At 41.6% G+C, this 22,827-nt stretch overlaps 1 protein-coding gene across 4 annotated transcripts in view; it reads right to left on the bottom strand.

Moving 5' to 3' along the window:
• The window catches only part of FAT3 (FAT atypical cadherin 3), a gene marked incomplete at both ends in the record, with an annotated part of 322,494 nt that overhangs the window by 45,215 nt on the left and 254,452 nt on the right, over nt 1-22,827 (bottom strand). For all 4 annotated transcript variants that reach the window (XM_082330644.1, XM_082330646.1, XM_082330645.1 and 1 more), the window contains 5 exons: nt 1,529-1,666; nt 2,330-2,544; nt 5,092-5,481; nt 19,005-19,238; nt 21,976-22,129. In XM_082330644.1, coding sequence (XP_082186770.1) covers nt 1,529-1,666; nt 2,330-2,544; nt 5,092-5,481; nt 19,005-19,238; nt 21,976-22,129 — 1,131 coding nt within the window. The remainder of the gene's footprint in view (nt 1-1,528; nt 1,667-2,329; nt 2,545-5,091; nt 5,482-19,004; nt 19,239-21,975; nt 22,130-22,827) is intronic.

Genomic DNA, 22,827 nt, shown 5'->3' with positions numbered 1-22,827 from the left:
GGAGGAGAAAGACTGCAGTTTGGTGGGGGTGTAGTGGCAGAGGAGGGAGGAAGAATCCTGAACTATGGAAAGCCAAGAAACTGAGGCAGAGAATTAATCTTTTTTTTTGCCCCTTTCGAGCTGTAATTTCTACTGCTAGCTAAAGTCCAGATTGGCAGTTTTGTGGGGTCTTTCCCAAATTTTGTGTGTGTTTGCTTTCATTTCCATGTATCCCAGAACGGTAGGTGGCAAAAGTCATGGTTTCTATGTGATTACAGCTCTGGAAATGAGTTTCCTTAAACCACTGAAACCTGGGAGTCAGCACTGCCTTTGGGGATATACAGCAGATGGGGCACCATGTATCATTTTCCCTGAAGGGGTCAGAAACACCTGTGTCTAGGAAATGTGCCAAGGAAGCAAAGAAAAAGACAATATCACAGCTTATTTTAACCAAGGGAAACTTTGGAAAATGCAGATCTAACAGAGCTGGCATTAAACACGCACACACCGGTGAGGGTGAAAGTGTGTGTCTGAATGCAGATGTACTTGGGTACGCTTCAGAAAATAAATAAAATCATATTAAGAAATTAAGCCTGTGCTACTTAAGAGAAATGTATTACAGCACATTTATAACATGCACGGCCACTGCTACTTCCCTGTCCTCGACAGTCTGCAGTAGTCATTCTGCCACCACTGACAATTTAATCCTGCCTTTGTGATAATACAGAAAGGATATTTGCCACTGTTTTAAGCAGTAGCCCTGCTTCCAGTAGAGAGCTTTTCCAGCTGAGCCCACATTCTGAGGACAGCAAACAACTTCTCCAGTTTCACGGATGCACTGCTCAGGGGCAGAAAGCGTGGATTTCTTTATGTGTGGCAAGACTTTTGAAGCCATGTAGCACTCTCCTGCCCTGCTAGTAGCACAGGCAACTGTATTTGTTTGTTTTTTTCCAGAAGCTGCTAATTGCTAGCTATGGCAAAATGGTGATAAATCACCCTGAATGAATAATCTAGTAAGCAAACAAAGCAGCAGAATCTGTTTAATGAAGCACTCCTTCACTTTTGGTACAGCCTGGCCACTTCATAACATCACCTCCCCAGTGACATGTTTTGCAGAGCGCTAATTAATGGCTGAGGTCTCAGTTCGGTGCTTGGTGCCACAATCTGGAGTATGTTGTAATCACTCTGTTGCACACACTGCTGCACGTGTGTGCTTGCACGCTCAGGAGAGAGGAGGCAGCTCATTAACACAGCAACAGCTGCTGGTGGCACCACAGGAGAAATCCAGGGTTGCTTTTCTCCCCGATCTGACCTCAGCTGCTGTGTTGGTGTGGGATGGGAACGCTAGCCGAGCAGTTGGCTTGTAGATAGGATTTGGGATAGGGTTGGGATGGGAAGAAGTGGAACAACATTACAAAGACCTGTTGGAGCATCTTAGGCTGATCGTTGCAGAGTATAAAAGAAGCTTCTTCAAAACAAGCTAGCAGCAGAGTTGAGATCAAGACACAACTGTAAGTCATTGTAAGTTAAGAAGTCCCACATGTCTTACCCTTTCTCTATCCAATTTCTTTTTAACCTTCACGAGTCCCAAAACAGGATCAACTGAAAATTCATTGTCTCGATCCCCATTCACTATGGAAAAATGAATCTGGCCATTGGAAGGACTGTCCAGATCTTCTGCTATCAACTTTTTTGAGAGAAGAGTGAAAATTAGCAAAACAAATATTAAGCCATCTGTATGCTACATTAATTGCTCAACACCCCAAAAAGTAAGACTTCATATTCTATCAGACTAGTCACATCTGAACTGCACACCTCTACAGCATCAAGCCAAGCAGCAAGCTAATCAGATTTTGACAGGAGGCTCCTCTTGGACCTTTTCAAAATTCCAGCCTTAAAACATACACAATATTTTAATCTTAATATTCCATACAATGCCTTCTTTCTGGATCCACAAGTTCCAAGATGAGAGTACTGTGAGATTTGGGCATGGGACATAGCGTGCCAGACTACACAAATACTAGGTATGGTATTTCACTAAAAAGTTGAATTCTGCCTTTCCAATAAAACTTGTTTCTAACTGACTCATGAAATGAAATGCCTTAAACATGCCATTGCTCTTTGACAGCATATCGGGGTTAAAAACAAATGGTACTACTACTGCTTTCTTTTGGGGTGAAACTGGCAGCAGCCAGGAAAGCAGCAGCAGATGCACAGTACTGGCTAGAGAACAGTTTGGGTGATTCAAGATGCAGTAGTGATCATTATTAACCAGTGCAGCAGTATTTTATTAAAGGTCATGTGGCAGAGGGCTTCATCCTGCCTAAATGCCGCCCACGGCCTCACTCACCATTATCACCGAATCGCCGATGGCGGCGTCCTCGCTGATGACTGCACTGTAGACCATCTGGCTGAATTTTGGTGCATTGTCATTAACATCTGTCACGTTTACGTTCACAGTAGTAACGGCGCTCAGGGCTGGAGTACCTCCATCTTTTGCTTCCACTACTAAGTAGAAATCCTTACAGGATTCATAATCCAAAGCTTCAAAAATGGAAATCGCTCCTTTGAAGCAAGGAAGGGAATGTCAACAGCCAGCGAAAAACAAATAATGCTATGGACTAAGGGATTTGACTGTAGTAAACAGTACAGCATGCTGTCTATTACCATGGCATACATACAAAATATGTTGTTCTAACTGTAACATTGCCCAATCCAATAAAAATATTTGGTCAGGTTGCGACTGCTTTCGTGTGATTAAAGAATGATGCCAATTGCACTTGGGTTGCCTCTGCAGAAAGGACCTTCACAAAGCAGGAAGCAATGAATGTTTTTTCATGAAAATAATTTTTATTACATGAGTATTGTAGACAACGAAGTGGGGGCCATATCCACCCATTTGCCTGGGCTCATGCACAGAGCCTGTGGGAGAACTGGATGCCGACTCTGGAAATCAGTCCTGACAAGTCAACAGAAATTCACTCCTACGTAATTAACTTCTCATGAGTTAAATACAAATGAATGGGGTATGAATACCTTTGAGAAATCAGTTGTCTATCATTTATGTGATTAAAGAGGGACTTCCCCACTCAACTAGGTTTATAAATTTTGTGTTCCCTCACCACACAATCAAAACTAAGATTATCTGTAACTTGACTCACTCTGTGCACCCAGACCCCCTCTAGGATAGAAATGATTTTTCTGCAAGGCCTCCACTTGTTTCCCATGTACCCACAACCATAACAAGAAGGGAGGAGTGGGTTGCGCACAGATTACTAGTGATGCCTTGAAGGAGGTAATACTGGGTATGGCAGGAAAGACTTAAAAGCAAATCCTTAACCTTGGCAAGCCAAATCCCTTTCAATATAGACCAGTCAGGAGCAGGGATGTATGGGACTTAAAGGTCATTTAGTCCAACTGCTGCCCAACACAGGTCAGCTAAACCTAATCATCCTTGAAGGTACTCATCTCTAATGTTCTTATAAACCTCCAACAACATCAGTTTCCTAACCTTCTTAGGAAATGTATTTCAGTACTTAATAGTCATTACAGGTAGGAATTTCTTCCCATCATTTAACCGAAATAATCCAAATGCAATTTAAGCCCATTCACAACTTCGTTTCTCATGAGTGGGCATGGAGAACAGTTTATTCCCCTCCTCTTCATAGGTACTTTTTACAGGCTTGAATACTAACAGCATGTCTTCTCTTTTCTAGCTTAAATAGCCTCAATTCCTTCAGTCTTTCCTGGTAAGCTACATTTTACAGACCTTGGATCATTCTTCTTAATCTCATCTGGGCTCTCTCCAAATGAATCCTACCTTTCAGCATGACTTGCTGGAAGCAGGAGCCCTGAAGAGAAGCTTCCAAGTGGCTACCAGAGAGTTCCCACTGATAAATGGTGTGAAGGGCATTATTTTTTAAGCCTTGATCAGGCATGCTACATCAGCACCCGGCTGTCTGGAAACTGAGCTCCTGCCTCTAAACTGATAATAATGAAGCTGTCACACATTAATGAATAATAAATAGTGGGTTTTTTTCCTTGTGTGATTAAGCTTCATTATGGGGTTTTATTGATTTATCTCCTTGGTTTCATCGTCAAATGTGAAGTTAAGTATCTCTGTCTAGGCGTATTTATGTTTAAATTTTGTTAGCACTAATCAACGTTATGAAGATAACAGACAACACACAATTATGTTAAGTCCCTTACATGTAAGGCAGTGGCCTCTGCAGAGTGGAGAGAGATTTTTGCGCACAGTAATATAAATGACACAATGCATCATTTTGAGATTTTCCAGGTTACTGGTTATTACAGCTGCACTCAAACAAGTGTTACCTTCAGCTTTCAAAATCAAGATTGTTTTGCTCTGAAGCTCTGGTGGCATATTTGTACTGGTCATCCTGAATGTTATGAGAATAAGGGGATCCACTACAGGAAGCACAAAAGAATCATAGCTTACTGTTAATGGATTAAAACCTCGATAAGGATAAAGAATATATCCCACTAAGGTAATTCAAAGAAAATGAGCCATTTGCACCAAATAAGGTAGCTTTTCTTAATACTTCTTAAAGAGAAGCAGCAGTATGTTTTTAATATTTGTGATGTATAACCAAAAAAAAAAAACCCCAAACCACGGCTGAAGTCAACTCTCAGACAACACAAATCAACCTAAATCAGTGAAGTTGCATATAGTCATATAAACAGCAATCCCATGTTAGGACTGCCAGCTATTTGGTCTTGATAGCACTGTCTGATGCTAGCTAAGGTCCAGACAGTTGAGGCTGTACTCAGCTGGTAAGCAGGTAAACATTGCAAGTGTTCATAACTGCAAGGGTTGCACAGTTTGACTAATGGGTTGTCACATCCACATTGACTTCAACAGACTTACTAATGGAGAAAAGTATTCTCCACTCGAGCTGGGGCAGCTGAGTGTGACTATAATTTACATCACTCTCCAACCTAAAATTGATTTTTAACTGTGCAACTAATTCCACATTGACAAGCTCTGAGTCTCTGTTCTTGGAAATTTTTTGGTCCAAGTGCCTTCCCCAAAGCATTCACGTTTTTCTGATGCTTTCATTTTGCATTACAAGTAAGAGCCATATTACAAACCTGTTTTTGAGTTAATCCTGAACTTCCCTTTCTCATTCCCCGATCTGATGAGATAGGCAATCTCGGCATTAGTACCAATGTCTTGGCTTGTAGCAAAAACAGAAAGGACCTCAGTGCCAGGTGAGGTGTCCTCAGGTACTGTAACAAGATAATCTCTTCTTTCAAACACAGGGGGGTTGTCATTAATGTCTAGCACTGTAATGGTAACAGTGGCAAACGAGGACAAGGTCAGCACAATGCTCTGATCTGAGGCCTTTACACTGATGTTATAGGAAGACTGAAGCTCTCTATCAAGTGGATGCTCCAAAATAATGATTCCTGATGACCGGTCAACTGAGAAGTAACCATCTGCAGAGTCTGCCAGGGAATAGGTAACTTTTCTGTTCACACCTGAAAAGGAAGCAAATGTGAAAATGATAAAGTGAAATAAAGAAAACAACAACCTCTTCCCATCTAACAGAAATGCTAAGCAAAATCTGCTATCACACTGATCATTTCCAATGTGGGTGTAGCACATGAAGGCAGGAGTGCCTGTGGGTAGGGTATTGCTGAAAGTTTGCGGTATCAGGACATGCTCTTCTCACATGTCAAATCCATGTGGATAAGTTAAGTTCCTTCCCTCATCATGATACTTTTTTTAAAAGATCACTTTGCAGAAGTGCTGTGTAATGAAACTTGAAAGCAGAATCCAGATATGGTCCTTGCTCAGAAAAGCTTACAATTGAATTAGATGAGACAGGCAGAATGCTGAAATTGGAAATGTCTCAGAGCACATCTTGAAGGAATAGAAATGTACATAAGGGAAAAATAAACCCATAAAAATACATCAGGTGGCACAGAATGTACTTGCTACCAGTGCTGCCTTGATTCCACTGTTGAGCAGGAAAATATTATCATAAGAAGATACCTGTTAGACAAAAGCTGCATCAAAGAACTCCTGCCAGAATACAGACATTTTAGAAAGGAAAGTCTCCCACTCCCCCAGTTTGAGAGCAAAAATTGAGTTGTATGAAAGACATCCTGTGTTTTTCGAATCCTGCCTGTATTTTCCCATACATAACACCTATCCACCCGGCTGCTGAATATGCAGATCTATGCTAAGGTGGTTGTCAGTAATAAGGCCTGAGGGGAAGGCACTGACTTGGTTGCTTGCTGCACTACAATGGGATAGCCATTTCAAATCTAATTAAAAGTGAACACAGATACAACCTAATCCAACTCCCTTGATGCTGGTTGATTTTGTGATTTGGTCCTGGGTGCTTCACTAAGAGAGTATAACTAAAACACAAAGATCCACTAAAATGGAGAGTCTCTGTTTTTAACATCTCTCACTTGGGCATTTGCTGCCCTTTTTGTTGGAGAACAGACTTTACAAGCCTGACATTAATCAGACAAACAAGAGCTACCAATCCCTTCTAGGCATATTTTGTTAATTTAAAATTTATGACAGTATTATTCTGCTTTCCAGCAGCAAAGCATTGTAGAAATGTCTGATCAAAAGCAGCACAAATCACAGGTTTTTTCTGCTTCACATAGCAGGAGTAGAGCATCCACACAAGGGGGAGCTGGGAGACTCTTTCTTCAATCACACGCACATAAAAGCTAGAGCAACTACAAAGTCCCAGACCCTACTTGGAGACCGTTAGGAATTACTATTTGTCCTCTTCAGGGAATAAAGTTTTTATGCAGTGCTTGAGACACCAGAGTGTATTTCAAATATTCAAATGACTTTAAAATAAGGAAAATTTTAAATGGCAATTTTGCAATGAACCATTTTTTTGGTGTTTGCTTTTTTTTTTTTTTTTTTTTAATCACAGCAGAACTTCTCAATTCCCCATGGCATCTCATATGTGAAAAATACAGAGGCCCTCCTTCAGCAAAACAGGTAAGGCAGCCGAGGAGGTGATTCCTGTCCTACAGATGAGGAACCGAGCACAGCTCACAAACTACTCGGAGATTCTTTCATGTGTTGAAACACCTAGACTCTGAATACCCCACAGCCTGCTGGAGATCATGCTCACCTCTTCACTTAGCCCTCATACATGCATCCAAATGCTCTGTCAGCTGACAATCAACCAAACTGACAAAAGTGAAAAAGGAGTAAAGACTGCTGGAAAGTGGAAGGTTTTGAGGGTCTGAATGGCTGGAGGTGTGTCTACATTTCCAGTAGAGAAGAATCTTCTTTTGCTAAAAATCCTCCCTGAACTTCCACTTACAAAAAAGGACAGCCCTGACCAGAACAATTTATGTGCTAGTAATTACAGCTGATCCATGGGGATGCTGGAAAAGAGGATTTTTCCTGATTCAGAGCGTGCAGTTGAACACCCAAACTACACATGAGTTTTAACTGTAAAGCTATTTAGTATTCTGTACTGGGCTATCTTGATGTCTGCCAGTTTCTACACAGAACTAAATACTTCTTTGAAGCAGGGACCTTCACACACACCTTCCATGCATATGTGTCTGTGACTGCAGGAGAGCCTTGGTCTGGTTTTTCTCTGGCACAAAACCCCTACTTGATACTCACTACAGCATAACCAGACACAAGACAGAAGATTCAGACACCAAGGTCTTTAAAGGCATGAATAGCTAGAAAGGAGATGGCCTACCCATGACTTGTGTCTTGAAACACCTCAAAACTTCAGCAAGAACAGCTTGCAAGGGGGAGTGGGGAGAAACAGAATTTGGTGCATGTGACACCACGTAGGGTGAGTTTACATACAGGAAGCGATAACTCCGGTGACTGCAGTCTGATGGATATATAATCTGACCACTCTCCTTGTATTCTACTTCCTAAAGGTAATGTCCATTAATTAACAAAATATGAATAATGTTTTTTGATAAGTGATTGCTAGTGATCCTACAATGGAGACAGTTCAGATATAGATTACAGTGTTCCAATTGCTAACTCTAACATAAGGGTTTTTTAGGCAGAAATGGAGAGTTACTTCTTGAAGGTAAGTGCTTTTATAGTTCTTTCCTGGAAAACAAGAGAGGAATACAGAAGTTCCAGGGAAGTGGGTTATCTTTTACCAGTCTGGTTTGATGACGAAAACAGTCTTATTTTTCCCATGGGAGCTGGAAGAAAAGCTCTTACAAGTGAAAATGCCATTTGATGCAAGGAGGGACAGAAGATCAGGGCAGAGGACCTGAGCTGAGACACTCACAGATACCAACCCTTGATGGCTTTCAGCCTGAACACAGAGGAAGAATAGAAGGAGAAATACAGAGGCAGATCTCAGCTGCCTGCTGACCTTCTCTCACAGTGTTTTGTGGGGCGTTAAGCTTGCTTGCTTGCTTCTTGGGATAAAAAACACTTGCTTCTTGGGAGGAAAATGAATTCATTGAAAAGCTGTGGCAGAAACAGAACTTTGAAGAAAGTGTTGTGTTATATAGCTAGCTGTTTCCACTCAGCTTCCTGACCCGAGGCTGGAAACAAAATGGGCATGAGGCAAAGGTGAAGTAGGAGCTATTTCTAGTGAAATCCAAAATGCTTTAGTCTAGGGGCTACCATCTGCTAAGAGAGAAGCGTCCACCAGTCTGTGTCAATGGCATCCCTGAAGTGGAGGCGATGGTAGATTCTGCTGTGACTATAAAGGAGATGTTTTCTGTGGAAAGGAAACAACTGCTCCAATAGCATGGTTCCTCCACTGGTAAAGACAGCAATCCTCCCACATTGCTTGCCCACAGCTGTTGGGGGATTAATGTTTGCAAAGTGCGTTGTGTCTATTCACTTACTCACTTAAACTTCTCAGATTTCTAAGGTGCCAATCATGAACATAAGCTATTTGAACATGGAAAGCTTTGCAGGAATTACTAATACTACAAGAGGATTGAAGTACATTTTTTAAATAAAGGAGTAAGCAAGCACATTTTCTATTTAGATTTGTATTAGCATATGATAGAATATTGCCCTTTGTCAAATCTCTGGTGTGAAGAGCTTGTACAACATACAGCCATCTAGTACCTCAAATGCCATCCTTGAAACAGGGTTTTTTTCTTGTTTTCTTCTGTACTAAAACAAAGGGGCATGCACTGAATGTCACATAATGACATCTTTTATGTCATTACTACTTTAAATAGCACTAGGGAAATAAAATCACTTCTCTCCATAATTCAGGAGTATCAAATTCCTCCTTGTCTAACTCATAGAAACATAGAATCATTTAGGTTGGAAAGGACCTTTAAGATCATTGGGTCCAACCATTAACCTAACACTGCCAAGTCCACCACTTGAATTTCTCCTAATATCCAATCTAAACCTCCCCTGGCACAACTTGAGGCTGTTTCCTCTCATCCTATCACTCCTTACTAGGGAGAAGAGACCGACCCCCACCTCACTACAGCCTCCTTTCAGGTAGTTGTAGCGAGTGATAAGGTCTCCCCTCAGCCTCCTCTTCTCCAGACTAAACAACCCCAGCTCCCTCAGCCGCTCCTCACAAGACTTGTTCTCTAGACCCTTCACCAGCTTTGTTGCCCTTCTCTGGACACGCTTCAGCACCTCAATGTCCTTCTTGTAGCGAGGGGCCCAAAACTGAACATAGTATTTGAGGTGCAGCTCAGTTGAAAATGGTGGAGTTACAGCACGGTTTGATCCATCCTGACAGGCTGAGCATTAACACAACAGGCTCAATCCCCATATGACAGTGAGTTTTGCAGTGGGTATTACCTGTCGACTGCATCACACACAAACTAAAATTTACACATATTAAAGACCATAAATAGTGTGTTTCTCCTTTCTGTTTTTATCTGTCACCCTGAACTCATTATTTAATGTGTTTCCCCAAGTATAGCTAGCCCACTTGTTCTTGTTTATCTCTGGAAAATGATGCTTAACTTTGTCATCTGCTCATTTTCATTTTGAAAACCTATGGAATGAAAAATAATGGCAAGCATTAAAAATAAACAAACAAGAAAGCCATCCAGAAAGAGAGCTGTAAAGAAAGTTATTTATCAATTTAGCAGTGATTTGCAAGCATGGTATCTGATTATTGTGCTTCCTCTTGCCTCTGTCTTTCATGGTGTGACTATTAACACTGGCCTGTACTATGGCCTTTCCTGATTACCCAAACTTTAACCACAACATGAATTACTGGAAGTTAGAAGTCCACAACTTCATTAACAGCAAACAAGTCAAAAAACGAATACTAAACCAGATTTTATAATACTCTAGTCCATCATTTTGGGATGAAAGAGAAAAATTTTGCCAGAAGTACCTTGCTGAACTGTAGAAGAATATATAGCCCCATAGGGAAAGATGTTTCAAGTGATTTTTACAACTTAAGCAGAAAAGCTGGCCAAGTTCAATCCATAACACTGCTACTGAGACAGGCTTTCACTGCTTTGTCCCTTTTCTGTGGGGAAATGATAGCCTTAACCCCAAAGGCCTTTACTCACACCAGTGCTCCAGCGGAGTCACAGTACCATGGGATGAAAGCAGGGCCACAGAGGGCAGAGATGAAGATAACCAACCCCTTACTGAAGGGAAATACTGGACAGAAATGGCGGACATAAGCTTTTAGTTGTATGATAACCTCCATGCGTGTCTAAAACCCTGCTTTCCATTTTAGCTGGGTCGGTTGTTGTCTTTTTTGGTGGGAAGATGAGATGTGGATGGTTGGCTCACCCTCCCTCTCTTTTCTAGCAGAGATTTACATAGCCCAGGGTACTGGCTTACATGACTTGACATGAATACTTGTTTCCATCAGTGCTCCTGAGTGATTCGCTTCCTCATGCTGATCAGGCATAAGCTTGATTATTTTTCTGAAGTGGGGGAGGCCATTTTGCATACACCTGATTTAGGGTTACACATTGCAGCTGACAACATTGGACAACATAGCCTGAAGCAATGGAATGGAGAGATGTATTATAAAAAACATATATGCATGTAAGTATGTATGCATATATTTATATATGTGCGCGCGCACACACACACACACACACATATATGTTTCAGTGATCCAGTTTAAACACAGGGCTTATTCAGTCAACATAATCCAAGAGGTACAATTCTCCTTGTCTAGTTCTTTGCCTCTGTGTTGTTAACAATGTCTTGGAAATCTCAAAAATTAAAGAAATTAATAGAAATGACAGAGTATAAAGATAGCAGGAATCTTGTGAGGTCATCTAATTTATCCCTGCACAAAGAAAGGATGGATGTAATTTATCCCCAAACACAGGCCTATCCTTTGATCGTGAACTTGCCTAACCTTCCTGGATAACACGCACCAGTGCCTCACTTTTCTTACAACTAAAAATCTTGTTCTGACTTTTTGCTGAGATTGAATAAAAATAATAAAAGATGAGGGGAAAAAAAAGAACAAAGGCTGACTTTCTTCCTCAGAGCTACTTGTCTGATATCTGAAGACTGTTATACTTTATCATCTCAGTTCTCTTTTCCTTGTCACCCCCTCTCAACTGTTTTAATATTTCCTGGTAGCACACATTTTCCAGACCTGTGATCTTTCTTGTAAATCTCCAGGTAGCCCACATCTTCCTAGAAGTGCTGTACCCAAAACTCGACACAGCATTTCACGTCAGGATTTACCAACACCAAGTAAACAGAAAGAACTACTTCTGTTTTCCAGCATTACTCTTGTTTACCCATCTCATTAAAGTTTTTGCCTTTTCACACCAGTATGAAAGTGTAAACATACATTCAGCCTGTGATTCACTGTAATATAGCTGTTTCTCTGCAGTTCCGCTGCCCAGTCAGTAATTATCCAGACAATACTGGTGCATTTGCTTATTCTTACCTAAACACAGGATTTCACATTTGACTTGATGACTTGCACTTATTTTTCCATATCACTTTTCCAACTGTTAAATCCCACAACTGCGACTTTGACACTATCCAGGGTACTTGCAGCCCCATTCTGCTTTCTGACATCTAGCAATACTGACCTTATGCCTACTTATCCATCCAGGAATGAAAATAAGAGCAATGCTGCACCCAATACCTGTCTTAACTTATCCCTCCAGTGTGGCAGTCATTACAAACTCACCTGATAACAGCTTCATGTAGACCATGTTTCCTTAGCTTGCTCATAAAAAAGTATCATGCGGTACAACGTCAAAAACCTCACTAAACCTAAGCCATACCACCCATAATATTTCTTTCTATATGGCCTCTGCATGTTGCAGAAGGAAATGAGATTTGTTTGATGACTTCTGCTTGCTGAACACAGACTAGCTCTTATTCATCTTGATACACATATACTCATTATTTTAAGGCAAGTTGGGTGACTACATTCCCCTGACTACCTATCTGCAGCCTTAAAAATCTGGCCCTTTAAAGATTCAACAACAGGGTCATATAGACTGACTATTTACACGATTAGGTCTCCTGAGTGCCTAGGCACGGGAAGCAAAATAAGCAATATGAAGTAGGGCTTGTTTAGGCAGAAACCTAAGCTTTCTATCATAATCCCCAAACACCTGGTTTGTTTACCCCCTAACACTAGGTAAGTCTAAACTCCACAGAGCCTGACTTTTATTTGGCAATCTTTCAGGGGCGCAATGTGCTGTATCTTTGCATTCCTAGAAGTGCTTCTGCCTTTATTAAGAATGCAAAAGCTAGGTTTTCTCCTGAACAGCTCACTGGGTGAACTTGGACCTGTAGGTGTCCTCAGGACTGGCCCACTGGGGGATATGGGGCATTGCCCTCCCACTCTCCTTATGGAACAGAAGTCTAATGGTAAGGACACCTTTCCAGGAAGGAGTACAAGGGTACATCATTGCCATAGACTATTATTTTTCATTGAATAAGCCCAGAACCCAATCACCCACCAGGCTACAGAGCAATGCTCACTCATGTCTTTTTTTGTTTTCCCTCTGGCTGATTCCTGAATCCTTTTTCAAAACAGCTTCAGTGACAGTGGAAAGGACGCCCTACTTCAACTATAACCCCTTATTTATGCAATGCTGTTTTGAATAGCTGCAGAAAAAGGAATTAATAATTTAGGTCTTCCATATCCTGCATTAGTGCACTAACCCCTGAACTATTTTAAAAGTCAGTGGGTAAAGATGTGGGTAAAGATATAGGAAGCTCCATGTATGTTTTAAAGAGAATGAGCCATCCTCTGGAGAGTATCTTGTAATATTTACTTTACAAAAACTCAGACAATATCCAGAAATATCACCTAGCTAGTGCTGGTGTCATTGCCGAAGTTATCTACCTATTAGCTGTTGGGTTTTAGTAAATATTCTGTCCTATTATCTTTGTTCTTATTCATGTTTCAGTCCTTGTTTTCTTCTTTTTCAGATCCTGAATGCCTCAAAAGTTTCTAGATCCATTTTAAGGGACCTGCCCAACATAAACAAACATGCAAAGTAGAAGTTTGCTGTATACCGGCTCTGACAGCAAATGCCAAAATCAATATCTACTTCAGCATTTCTATTATTTTGTTACTTGCCATTATACATAATTGAGAGAACTTCTCTTTCATCAAGTTGTGACTGTCTTACACTCCCCTCTGACACTTCTGCAATCTCACCTGGCAGCACTTCACCCTTCCCCAAGCCCAGCTGCGTGGCCCAGCTGCGTGTGCAACAGGCTCAGCTGCCCTCAGCTGAATTCCTTCAAGAGCAAAGCCCACTGTTGATAAGGTCGAAGTCTGTACTCATTACTTCCCTGCACATGTTCTTGAAAGCGGTGACCCACTGAACAACCTAATGGAGTGATTTTTTTCTGTGCTGTGCTCACCAGCACTTCCATGCTACTTTCTACAAACAAGTGATAAACCCCAGAGAACTATGTATGTTCCTCAGTTGTTATTTCTGATAGATATTTCATTTTTATGGCTTTAATGGTTTCTTCACTTTTCTCATTGACCCAAGGAGAGGACAAGAAGAAAAAGAAGATATAATATGCTTGCTTCACCACCCTCCTGGAGGTACGTAGGTACACTCCAGACTGGATTGACTGAAACCTAAAGGAGAAGTTGTATTACCATTCTTCCCTAGAAAAGACATTTTTTATTTCCTGTGCAGCTGCCTTATGAGTGCACATGGTAAGGGTTTTGGGTGTTTGTGGGTTTTGGTTTTGTTTGTTTTTTTTTTTTTTGACAAACCAAGTTTTTATTGAAACATCAAAACTCATTGAGACCAAACCTTGCTGGGAAAGGATCAGTTTTGTCATAGATTTCTTTGAAATCCAAGACAAAACTTTCCATCAGAAGCTGAAAGAGAATGGCACTCCTCCCCCCAGCTCACCAGATTCCCCAGCTACTCGCCAGGCAGATGAAGGGCCACAGTTTGCTCCCCTGTACTTCTTGGTGGAGAAGGTTGGGGCTAGGGAGCAGATGTCTCTTAGTGAGAAGGTCAAATGGCTTCCCCAGAAGGGCTGAGTCCCTTCTGCTGCAGCTCTTCCACTTTGTGTGAAGAGGTGAATAATCAGTCCCCCACACTGAGAAACAGGCTGATTAGGGACTTGATTGATTTAAACTCTCCACGTTAAACACAAACACACTAATCAGATGACTACAGAATCTGTCTTATAAATCTTGGTCCAAATAATATTTAACTCTATACAACTCTCTAAAAAACACAACCAAATTCAAACACAAGTGACCTGTATAACATGGCTGTATAAACTTTGGGAGACCCTCAAGTCTTATCCTGGGTCCCTGAATTAGGCTTTCAACACCCATTTTTTCCCATCTAAGTACCAAAGCTTCAAATATGGAGAATACTGATGAATAAACCTCAGACCATTCTGTGTTCTGTTGTGAGGCTGCGAGCCCTGCAGAAGCTGGGACACATCTGTAACTCCGGGCATCCTATGCACAAATGTGAGAAAATGCTTCGAAAAATGTGGCACACTGCTTATTATTTTTCTAGGTTGCATTACTGAATGCTATTAAATCTGCTATTAGATATGGGAAAATATTTTCCCAAACTGCACTTTCTGCAAAATGTCATCTGCCATTAATCCTTCTTCTCTGAATTATGTCCAGCTTGGAGAGAGAGATGTGTGGGTTCGCTGCTTGTTCGCTGCTCTCTCTCTTGGAGAGAGCATCAGTGTGGGTTCGCTGCCTGTCTGCACTGCTCTGTCAAGTCACGGTGAGGATGTTATGCTTTTGCCTGTATCCACAGTGCAGGTCTCCGGTTATTCCCAGAGGGCCCTTGGGGTGCCCATGCTGCACAGCACTCAGGGGATATCTCCATCCTTGGAGACATCCAAAAGCCATCTGGACACAGTCCTAGACAACCTGCTGTAGGTGGCCCTGCTTGAGCAGGGTGGTTGGACAAGATGACCTTCCAGAGGTCCCATCCAACCTCAACCATTCTGTGACTGTGTGAATCCTGCAGCATGACACCTCTGTATCCACAAGGCCAGCAGACACATTTCTAGCAAGGCCGTCCAAAGTGCTTCACCTCTGATTTTTCACTACGCACAACCATGTGGTCCTCACCTTCAGCCCACAGTGGGGGCCCTTCTTGATTCATTTGCTATTTGCACATGCTACAAAAATGGGGCAGGGGAACACAGGGTCATTCCTGCTGGGAAGTGGACTGTGAACTGAGACAAATACAAGGCATAGACAAAACTACATCAAAGAATAGGGCATCTGGGAAAGGAGGACTGCCTGGCTGGGCAAGCGAGTGGGTGCGGGCTTTTGCTGTTTGGGGTGTGACTGCTATTCAAGGAAGAATCGGATCAGTCGGAATTGTGTTTCTGAGGACCTCCTAGATTCGGCTAGCCAGACCGTAACCTGTGCACCAGCTGGCTCCTTGCAGGCTGTATCTCACCACTCCTCCTGTGCAATGTACTTGTATGGGCCCTGGGGATGGAGAAGGGGCATGGGGGTGAGGAACAGCTGAGGCCAGAGCAGGGAGGTCTGTGCAGTGCAGGGAATTCTTTGCAACCAAATAAAGGCCACTCCTGTCAATTTTTTCTCTGCCTACATGCCTTTGTTTTCCTGCACATTGGCTGCATGCAATACAAGGTGCAGGCTCCAAGATAACCTAGTCCATCTATACAGGTTGGTTGTGTAGGGAATGGTTATGTAGGGCACGGCCATGGCTTTGACCACAGGATAACGTAGAGGCTGGAAGGCAGCAGTGGCAGGCAAGACAGGGCTGGCTGACAAGGTCGTTCCCATTCTGAGAAAAATTCGAACCTCATCTTCATCGCAAACCCAGAAAAAAATCAATAGGTCAGTGAAATCACTAAACTGACTACAAATGTGGATGGTGTGGAACTGCCAGTGCCCCAGTGGTGACGAAGAGGACTGCAGAAGGACAGATGACGCACTGTTCATATTTAGTACGGTAAGTGCTTCTGCCTTCCGTAGACTACACTATCAATCATCATGGAAACAGGCCTGAGCATGGAGGTCATTCGCAAGGCAAAGCAGCTGCAAGTGAGGCAGGATTTAGCCATCATTTAAAGCACTGCTGAGCTTGGACCATATTGTCATTCATTCTCGTATTCTGTGAGCAAGGCCACAACACTGTATGCACGCAGAAAACACAAGCAACACTGGAAACGAGCTCAGGTTTGGGGTCCAGGTTTATTTTGAAGTCTATAAATTTTTTAATGTCATCCTTGCCACAAAGTCCCACATAGGTTTTCTCAGTGTTACTGCTCTAGTATGACCCTAATTCCCTTGAAACAGGCTGATATTCTAGTTATCTGATGGGTTTGCTCAGATAAGTACACCTCAGCATTCCCTCCAACTCTTCTTGTGCCTTAATTTGAACAGAATGGAGTAATTTGGCACTTTGATTTGAAGACAGTGGTAGGTGGAAAATCCACTGCTCCCTGTGAACTTCTCTAAAAAACTGTAAAACCAGCATTTCTCTTTCATTTCTTAGTTTGCACATTTCCCAATCTGTTGGTGGAGAGTTAGTAAGAAATATGATCTTGTGCAAATATTAAGAATTTCCAGTGGAAGCAGGATGGGAGGAAGAGTTGTTTTATCTTAAAGTTACCAATACGTCTTAACAAAGGGACCTATGTATATTCTCTCTCCCTCAAGTGACCATTCAATTTAAGCTACATGGAGAGGTTATGTTAAATGAATTTGCGTGCTACTAGAGTTAAATAGCTAAAGCTATTTTCTTCTGTTGAATACTGTGAAGAAAAATCACATCTCTCCTTCAGTGTGTCCAGCTGGTACAGCGAGTTTCTAAACATGTATCCAAATTACAAATATATTAAACAACAATTTATATTCCAGTCCTGAAATTTCCCAGGATATTATGAGTTCAGGAACTTCAAGAGATATCAAAGGCACAAGGCAGATATAACACTATTTTCCTGTTAACTGGAAATTGTCTTAATTATCCAACAGTGTCTGATCACAATATTTTCAGTTTTATGTTAAATTGTGTTTAGTTGCAGACCACAAATTGACTTCTCTCAAGTTTTATTTCAATGGCCTCTATACTTATATTCCTATCCTTACAGTACATGGCTCTTCAAAGCCCAAAGCAGAACAGGCAAATTCTAAGATCATCATCACAAGATGTTTCCTCAATGTTAAAAAATTGATTGGTATGATGATTACTTGCTCCACCGACGTTTTCAGGATAATGCTCCACAAAACCTTACAGGAATATTATGGCCCACCAGGAATATCAATAATACATTTTTCTCTGTGATGGGAACATTACACTACCTGAACTACCCCTTCTCATTCATCACATGCATCCTTCCCTTTAATTTATCTAGTTTCAGAAGGAGGATGTAGCAATTAGCTCATGGGGTTTTTTTTCATTGCTAACCATCTTATTATGTAAAGTTGGTGCTAGCAAGAACTTTTATTGACAACTTTTTATCCTAATTCTTTCTGTTCCCCGCCCCCCTCCTTGAATGTCATCTCACTTATGAGAAAAATGGTAAATAAGACCACAGTGGAAAACAACAACACTGGGTCTTCAGTTCAGTACTTTACTACCAGTAATTGGCTTTTCACTGCAGGACAGTATAATAAATTTTAATTGTGATTTTTCAACCAAGGCATATAATGCAGCTTTTTACAGATAACTTAATGAATGCTTGCTGCTCCTTTACTGATTCCTGTATCAACTTTAGTAATAACTGAGACTTCCAGCATGTACTGTACTTAAAAACAAAAAAAAGATTTTAACGTGAAGTATTTTTTCATTCAATGAAAAGTCTGCTTTTTATGTGAAGCAACTCAGTCCACAGTTTTTACAAAACATCTCCAAAGCCAGAGGAAGAAAAAATAAACTATGGGATTTATTTATTCCAACTGAATTGAATGAGATGATAAAAAAAAAAATCTGATATTCGGCAGGTTTTACCACTGTGGTATGCAAAAAAATCCTTTAAATATTTATAATTGGGCCCAGATTTCAAGGTTAATGTCCTCATATAATAAATTATTACACTTTAAAAGAATACACAGTTAAATAACCAGAACATTTATAATGTACATTCACAGTGTACAACAACAGTCTTATGCTAAGGTAGCCAGCTGGAACAAATGGGAGTTATAGTAGTATAAAACTCTAGAAAAGCTGTGATGCATCAGGTATAGGTCCCTATGGCACATAACTATATTATTTGCATAAACAGAGGCATGGGCCTTCAAAATCCTGGCTCGGGAAAAGAGGTGAGACCACTGGAGGAAGAAAGTTGACATTTACCCCCAAAGCTATCATTTACCCCTAAACATAGCTATCACCAATCAAGACAATAAAAGACTACGTGCTTCTGTGGCTGCTGCAATGCCTTTCTGTTTGTAACACCATTATGTCAAGCTCAGCCGTGAGCATTTTGATGTAAAGAAACGGAAGAGAGAAAAATGGGGAGGATGCAGAAGCAAAAGGAGGAAAGAATGACGAAAGGCAGCAATAGAAAAATTAATCTGTATTTCAACTCCACCAACCCACAGAATCTTCCTGAACATTAATTATTGTTCGCAGCATTACTCACTTACCGACATCAGGATCAGTGGCCTGGACTCTTGTTAACAAAGCTTTAGTGGCTGTATTCTCATAGACACACACGGTGTAGTGATCAGATGAAAACACTGGTGGATTATCATTAACATCTTCTAAAATAAGATGGATTTCTGATTGGCAGAACCTGCCACCACCATCTGTGGCTCGGGCAACCAAGTTGTATGCAGGGATTTTCTCCCGGTCGAGAGGTGCCAAAGATTTCAGCTCACCTAAAATTGATTAAAAGCAACAGCCATCATTACTACTGTAGCAATACCACATGTGTTTCACAGGAACAGGAAAAAGAAAAAAAAAATCAACGTTGCTTATTCCAATGAATGGATTAAAAACTCCTAGCAGTGTCACTTCTCACTCCTCTTTACCCAACAAAGTGATCTGCCAATATGAGTGCAAGGAGGATGAGCCACACATGGTGGCCTTCAACAGCCTACAACCTCACTCATATGAACACCACCATTTTTTTCCAAGTCTATCTTTCTGTTACTCTGAAGATTTATAGACTCCTAGACACGGAAACACATCCTGAATCTGATGACAGTAGCTATAATAAACTCTGAAGTTTTCTAATGCTACCGTTCAACAGTAACATCAACATACCCCTCTCCTCCCCACAAAGCAATCTCCAAGCAGCTCTGAATTCCTGTAGATACCTCTGGCATTTAGTTTGAAACAAAATTCTTATTCTCATACAGAGATAGGTATCACAATAAACATTAACAGCAACAAAAAGCCAGCTTATTCAGACTATGAGAGCTTTACCCATGATCCATTTTCCACTGCACAGATAAACAACCAGCAAACATTGCCACATCAGCAAACAGCCACTACTAGTCAGAAGATAGGTTTTGGGTTAATTTTGTACAGGGTGTAATTTGCAGTTAAATACAAAATTTGTTTTTGAAGAGGGCAATAATTCTCCTTCCACAGACTGCATAGATCTCCAAACACCTCCTCTTCCATCAGTAACGCTATGGCAATAGCAGATGCTGCCTCCTGCTAGTCAGGTAGAGGAGGTGTTGCACAGAGAAGGACTTAGTCTATCATTATGGAAAACAAATTCCTAAGAATAACAGAGGGGTGGGATTTTTATTCATGGGAAAATGATTTTATTTAGCTTGATTTCATAACAATCATAAAATCTAGATCTTAGCAGAGATCAGTATCTTTTTCCAGACCAACTGCCAAATGTACAAGACCTCTGTAGCATTCCACTGTGCCCACAAATTCATCACTGATATCCTTTCTCCTCCAAAATCTGTATATAAAAGGGATGTCTTTTTTACAGGGTCTAAATACCAATATATCTAGACCAAGGTGGAAGAAGTGAAGTCTGAAGGTGAAGGAGGACCATGTTGGCATGTTCCCCGTTTCTGTACCAAAAAGACTCCAGGACAGGCAGGTGGAGGACAGGGAGGTGATTCAAGACAGCCAGCATGGCTTTACCAAGGGAAAGTCCTGCCTGGCCAACCTAATGGCCTTCTGTGATGGAGTGACTGCATCAGTGGACAAGGGAAGAGCTACGGATGTCATCTATCTGGACTTCTGTAAGGCCTTTGACATGGTCCCCCACAACATCCTTCTCTCTGAATCGGAGAGATATGGATGTGATGGGTGGACTGTTCCGTGGATGAGGAATTGGTTGGATGGTCGCATCCAGAGGGTAGTGGTCAACGGCTCAATGTCCAGATGGAGATCAGTGACAAGTGGTGTCCCTCAGGGGTCCGTATTGGGACCAGTACTGTTTAATATCTTCATCAATGACATAGTGGGATCAAGTGTACCCTCAACAAGTTTGCAGATGACACCAAGCTGAGTGGTGTGGTTGACACACCTGAGGGACGGGATGCCATCCAGAGGGACCTGGACAAGCTGGAGAAGTTGGCCCATGTGAACCTCATGAGGTTCGACAAGGCCAAGTACAAGGTCCTGCACCTGGGTCAGGGCAACCCCTGCTATCAATACAGGCTGTGGGATGAAGGGATTGAGAGCAGCCCTGAGGAGAAGGACTTGGGGGTACTGCTGGATGAAAAGCTGGACATGAGCCAGCAATGTGTGCTTGCAGCCCGGAAAGCCAACCGTATCCTGGGCTGCATCAAAAGAAGTGTGGCCAGCAGGGCAAGGGAGGTGATTTTGCCCCTCTACTCTGCTCTGGTGAGACCCCACCTGGAGCCCTGCGTCCAGCTCTGGGGTCCTCAGCATAGGAAAAACATGGACCTGTTGGAGCAGGTCCAGAGGAGGGCCACAAAAATGATCAGAGGGATGGAAGACCTCTCCTATGAAGAAAGGCTGAGAGAGTTGGGGTTGTTCATCCCAGAGAAGAGAAGGCTCCAGGGAGACCTTATTGTGGCCTTTCAGTACTTAAAGCAGGCGTATAAGAAATATGGGGACAAACTTCTTAGCAGGGCCCGTTGTGACTGGACAAGGGGTAATGATTTTAAACTAAAAGAGGGTAGATTTACACTAGATATAAGGAAGAAATGTTTTACAATGAGGGTGGTGAAACACTGGAACATGTTGCCCAGAGAGGTGGTAGATGCCCCATCCCTGGAAACATTCAAGGTCAGGTTGGACAGGGCTCTGAGCAATCTGATCTAGTTGAAGACATCCCTTCTAATTGCAGGGGGGTGGACTAGATGACCTTTAAAGGTCCCTTCCAACCCAAAGCATTCTATGATTCTATGATACATCTCTGACCTAACTTGAGGTCTGGCAGGGAAAGAAAAGGTTGGCATCCACTGTTCTGATTATAACATTCAACCTGGCCAACAAAGACATCCCTCTTTCTCCCTCCTACCACCACCACTTCAGAAGTGGTCATCCACGCATGCCGTAAGTGGAACAACTGTCCGATAACCAAGTGTAACCTAACTCTAGTTAAGGAAACTAGCACCCACTGATGTTGAGGGATTAAGAAGGCTATTCAGAAACATTCAGTTGTCATCTTACCGTTTTCTGGATCTAAGAAAAATTTATTGTTCCCAGCACCATAGAGAGAATAGCGAATTTCACCATTGGACCCAATGTCAGCATCTTTAGCACTAATTTTAAGAATGACTTTGTTTGATGGAATGTCTTCAGGGAACAGTGCTGTGTATGCAACCTAGAGACAAACACAGAAATGTAAGCTATGCTGTAACAGTATTTTATAGTCTTTGCACAACCTTTTTTTTTAAACTCTCTTTAGTGCATTTTTTCTATATAAGAAACAATTTTCCTTTACGTAACACATTCCTAGAAATTCTAAGCTAACTGCTAAGCTTTGAGGTGTCACAAAAACAATGCCAAATTATGACTCTTAATAAGGCTCGTCTTAGGTGTTAAATGTGGTCTCATTTTCTGTCTTCCATTTGTTTCATTAACACCCATGAAATGAAAACTTTGATGAGTGTGCTAATGAAGACAACTGTTTTTATCACCTCATCCAGCAGTGTCTGAGGGAGATACAGACTGTCATTCCCCAGAATGGTGTTTGCAATGACAGCGGTCCATCAGTGATAATGTAATGATAGGAATTACATGAGTATATACATACAGATATATATATAAAAGATTCCATTAAGGAAATCTGGCTTTCATAATGTCTTTTTTTTCACACAGATCTTTCTATTGCAGTAATATCAGTTCCTCACATTGCCTTTCCACAGAATAAGAGACAGCTAGTGCTATGAAAGCTGTGGTCAGGCCACACTGCATGCATGCCTGACAACATGAGAGCAAGCTACATTCTTCTGCCTTTTCCACTGGGTTTCTGACATCTACCAGGTTCAGGAAGTCTGGAATTAAACTAGATTGAAGACA

The sequence above is a fragment of the Platalea leucorodia genome, assembly GCF_965183815.1.
Source record: "Platalea leucorodia genome assembly, chromosome: 2".
Taxonomy (NCBI): Eukaryota; Metazoa; Chordata; class Aves; order Pelecaniformes; family Threskiornithidae; genus Platalea; species Platalea leucorodia.
Note: the sequence above shows the minus strand (reverse complement) of the source record. Positions and strands in the feature narration are given on the sequence as shown.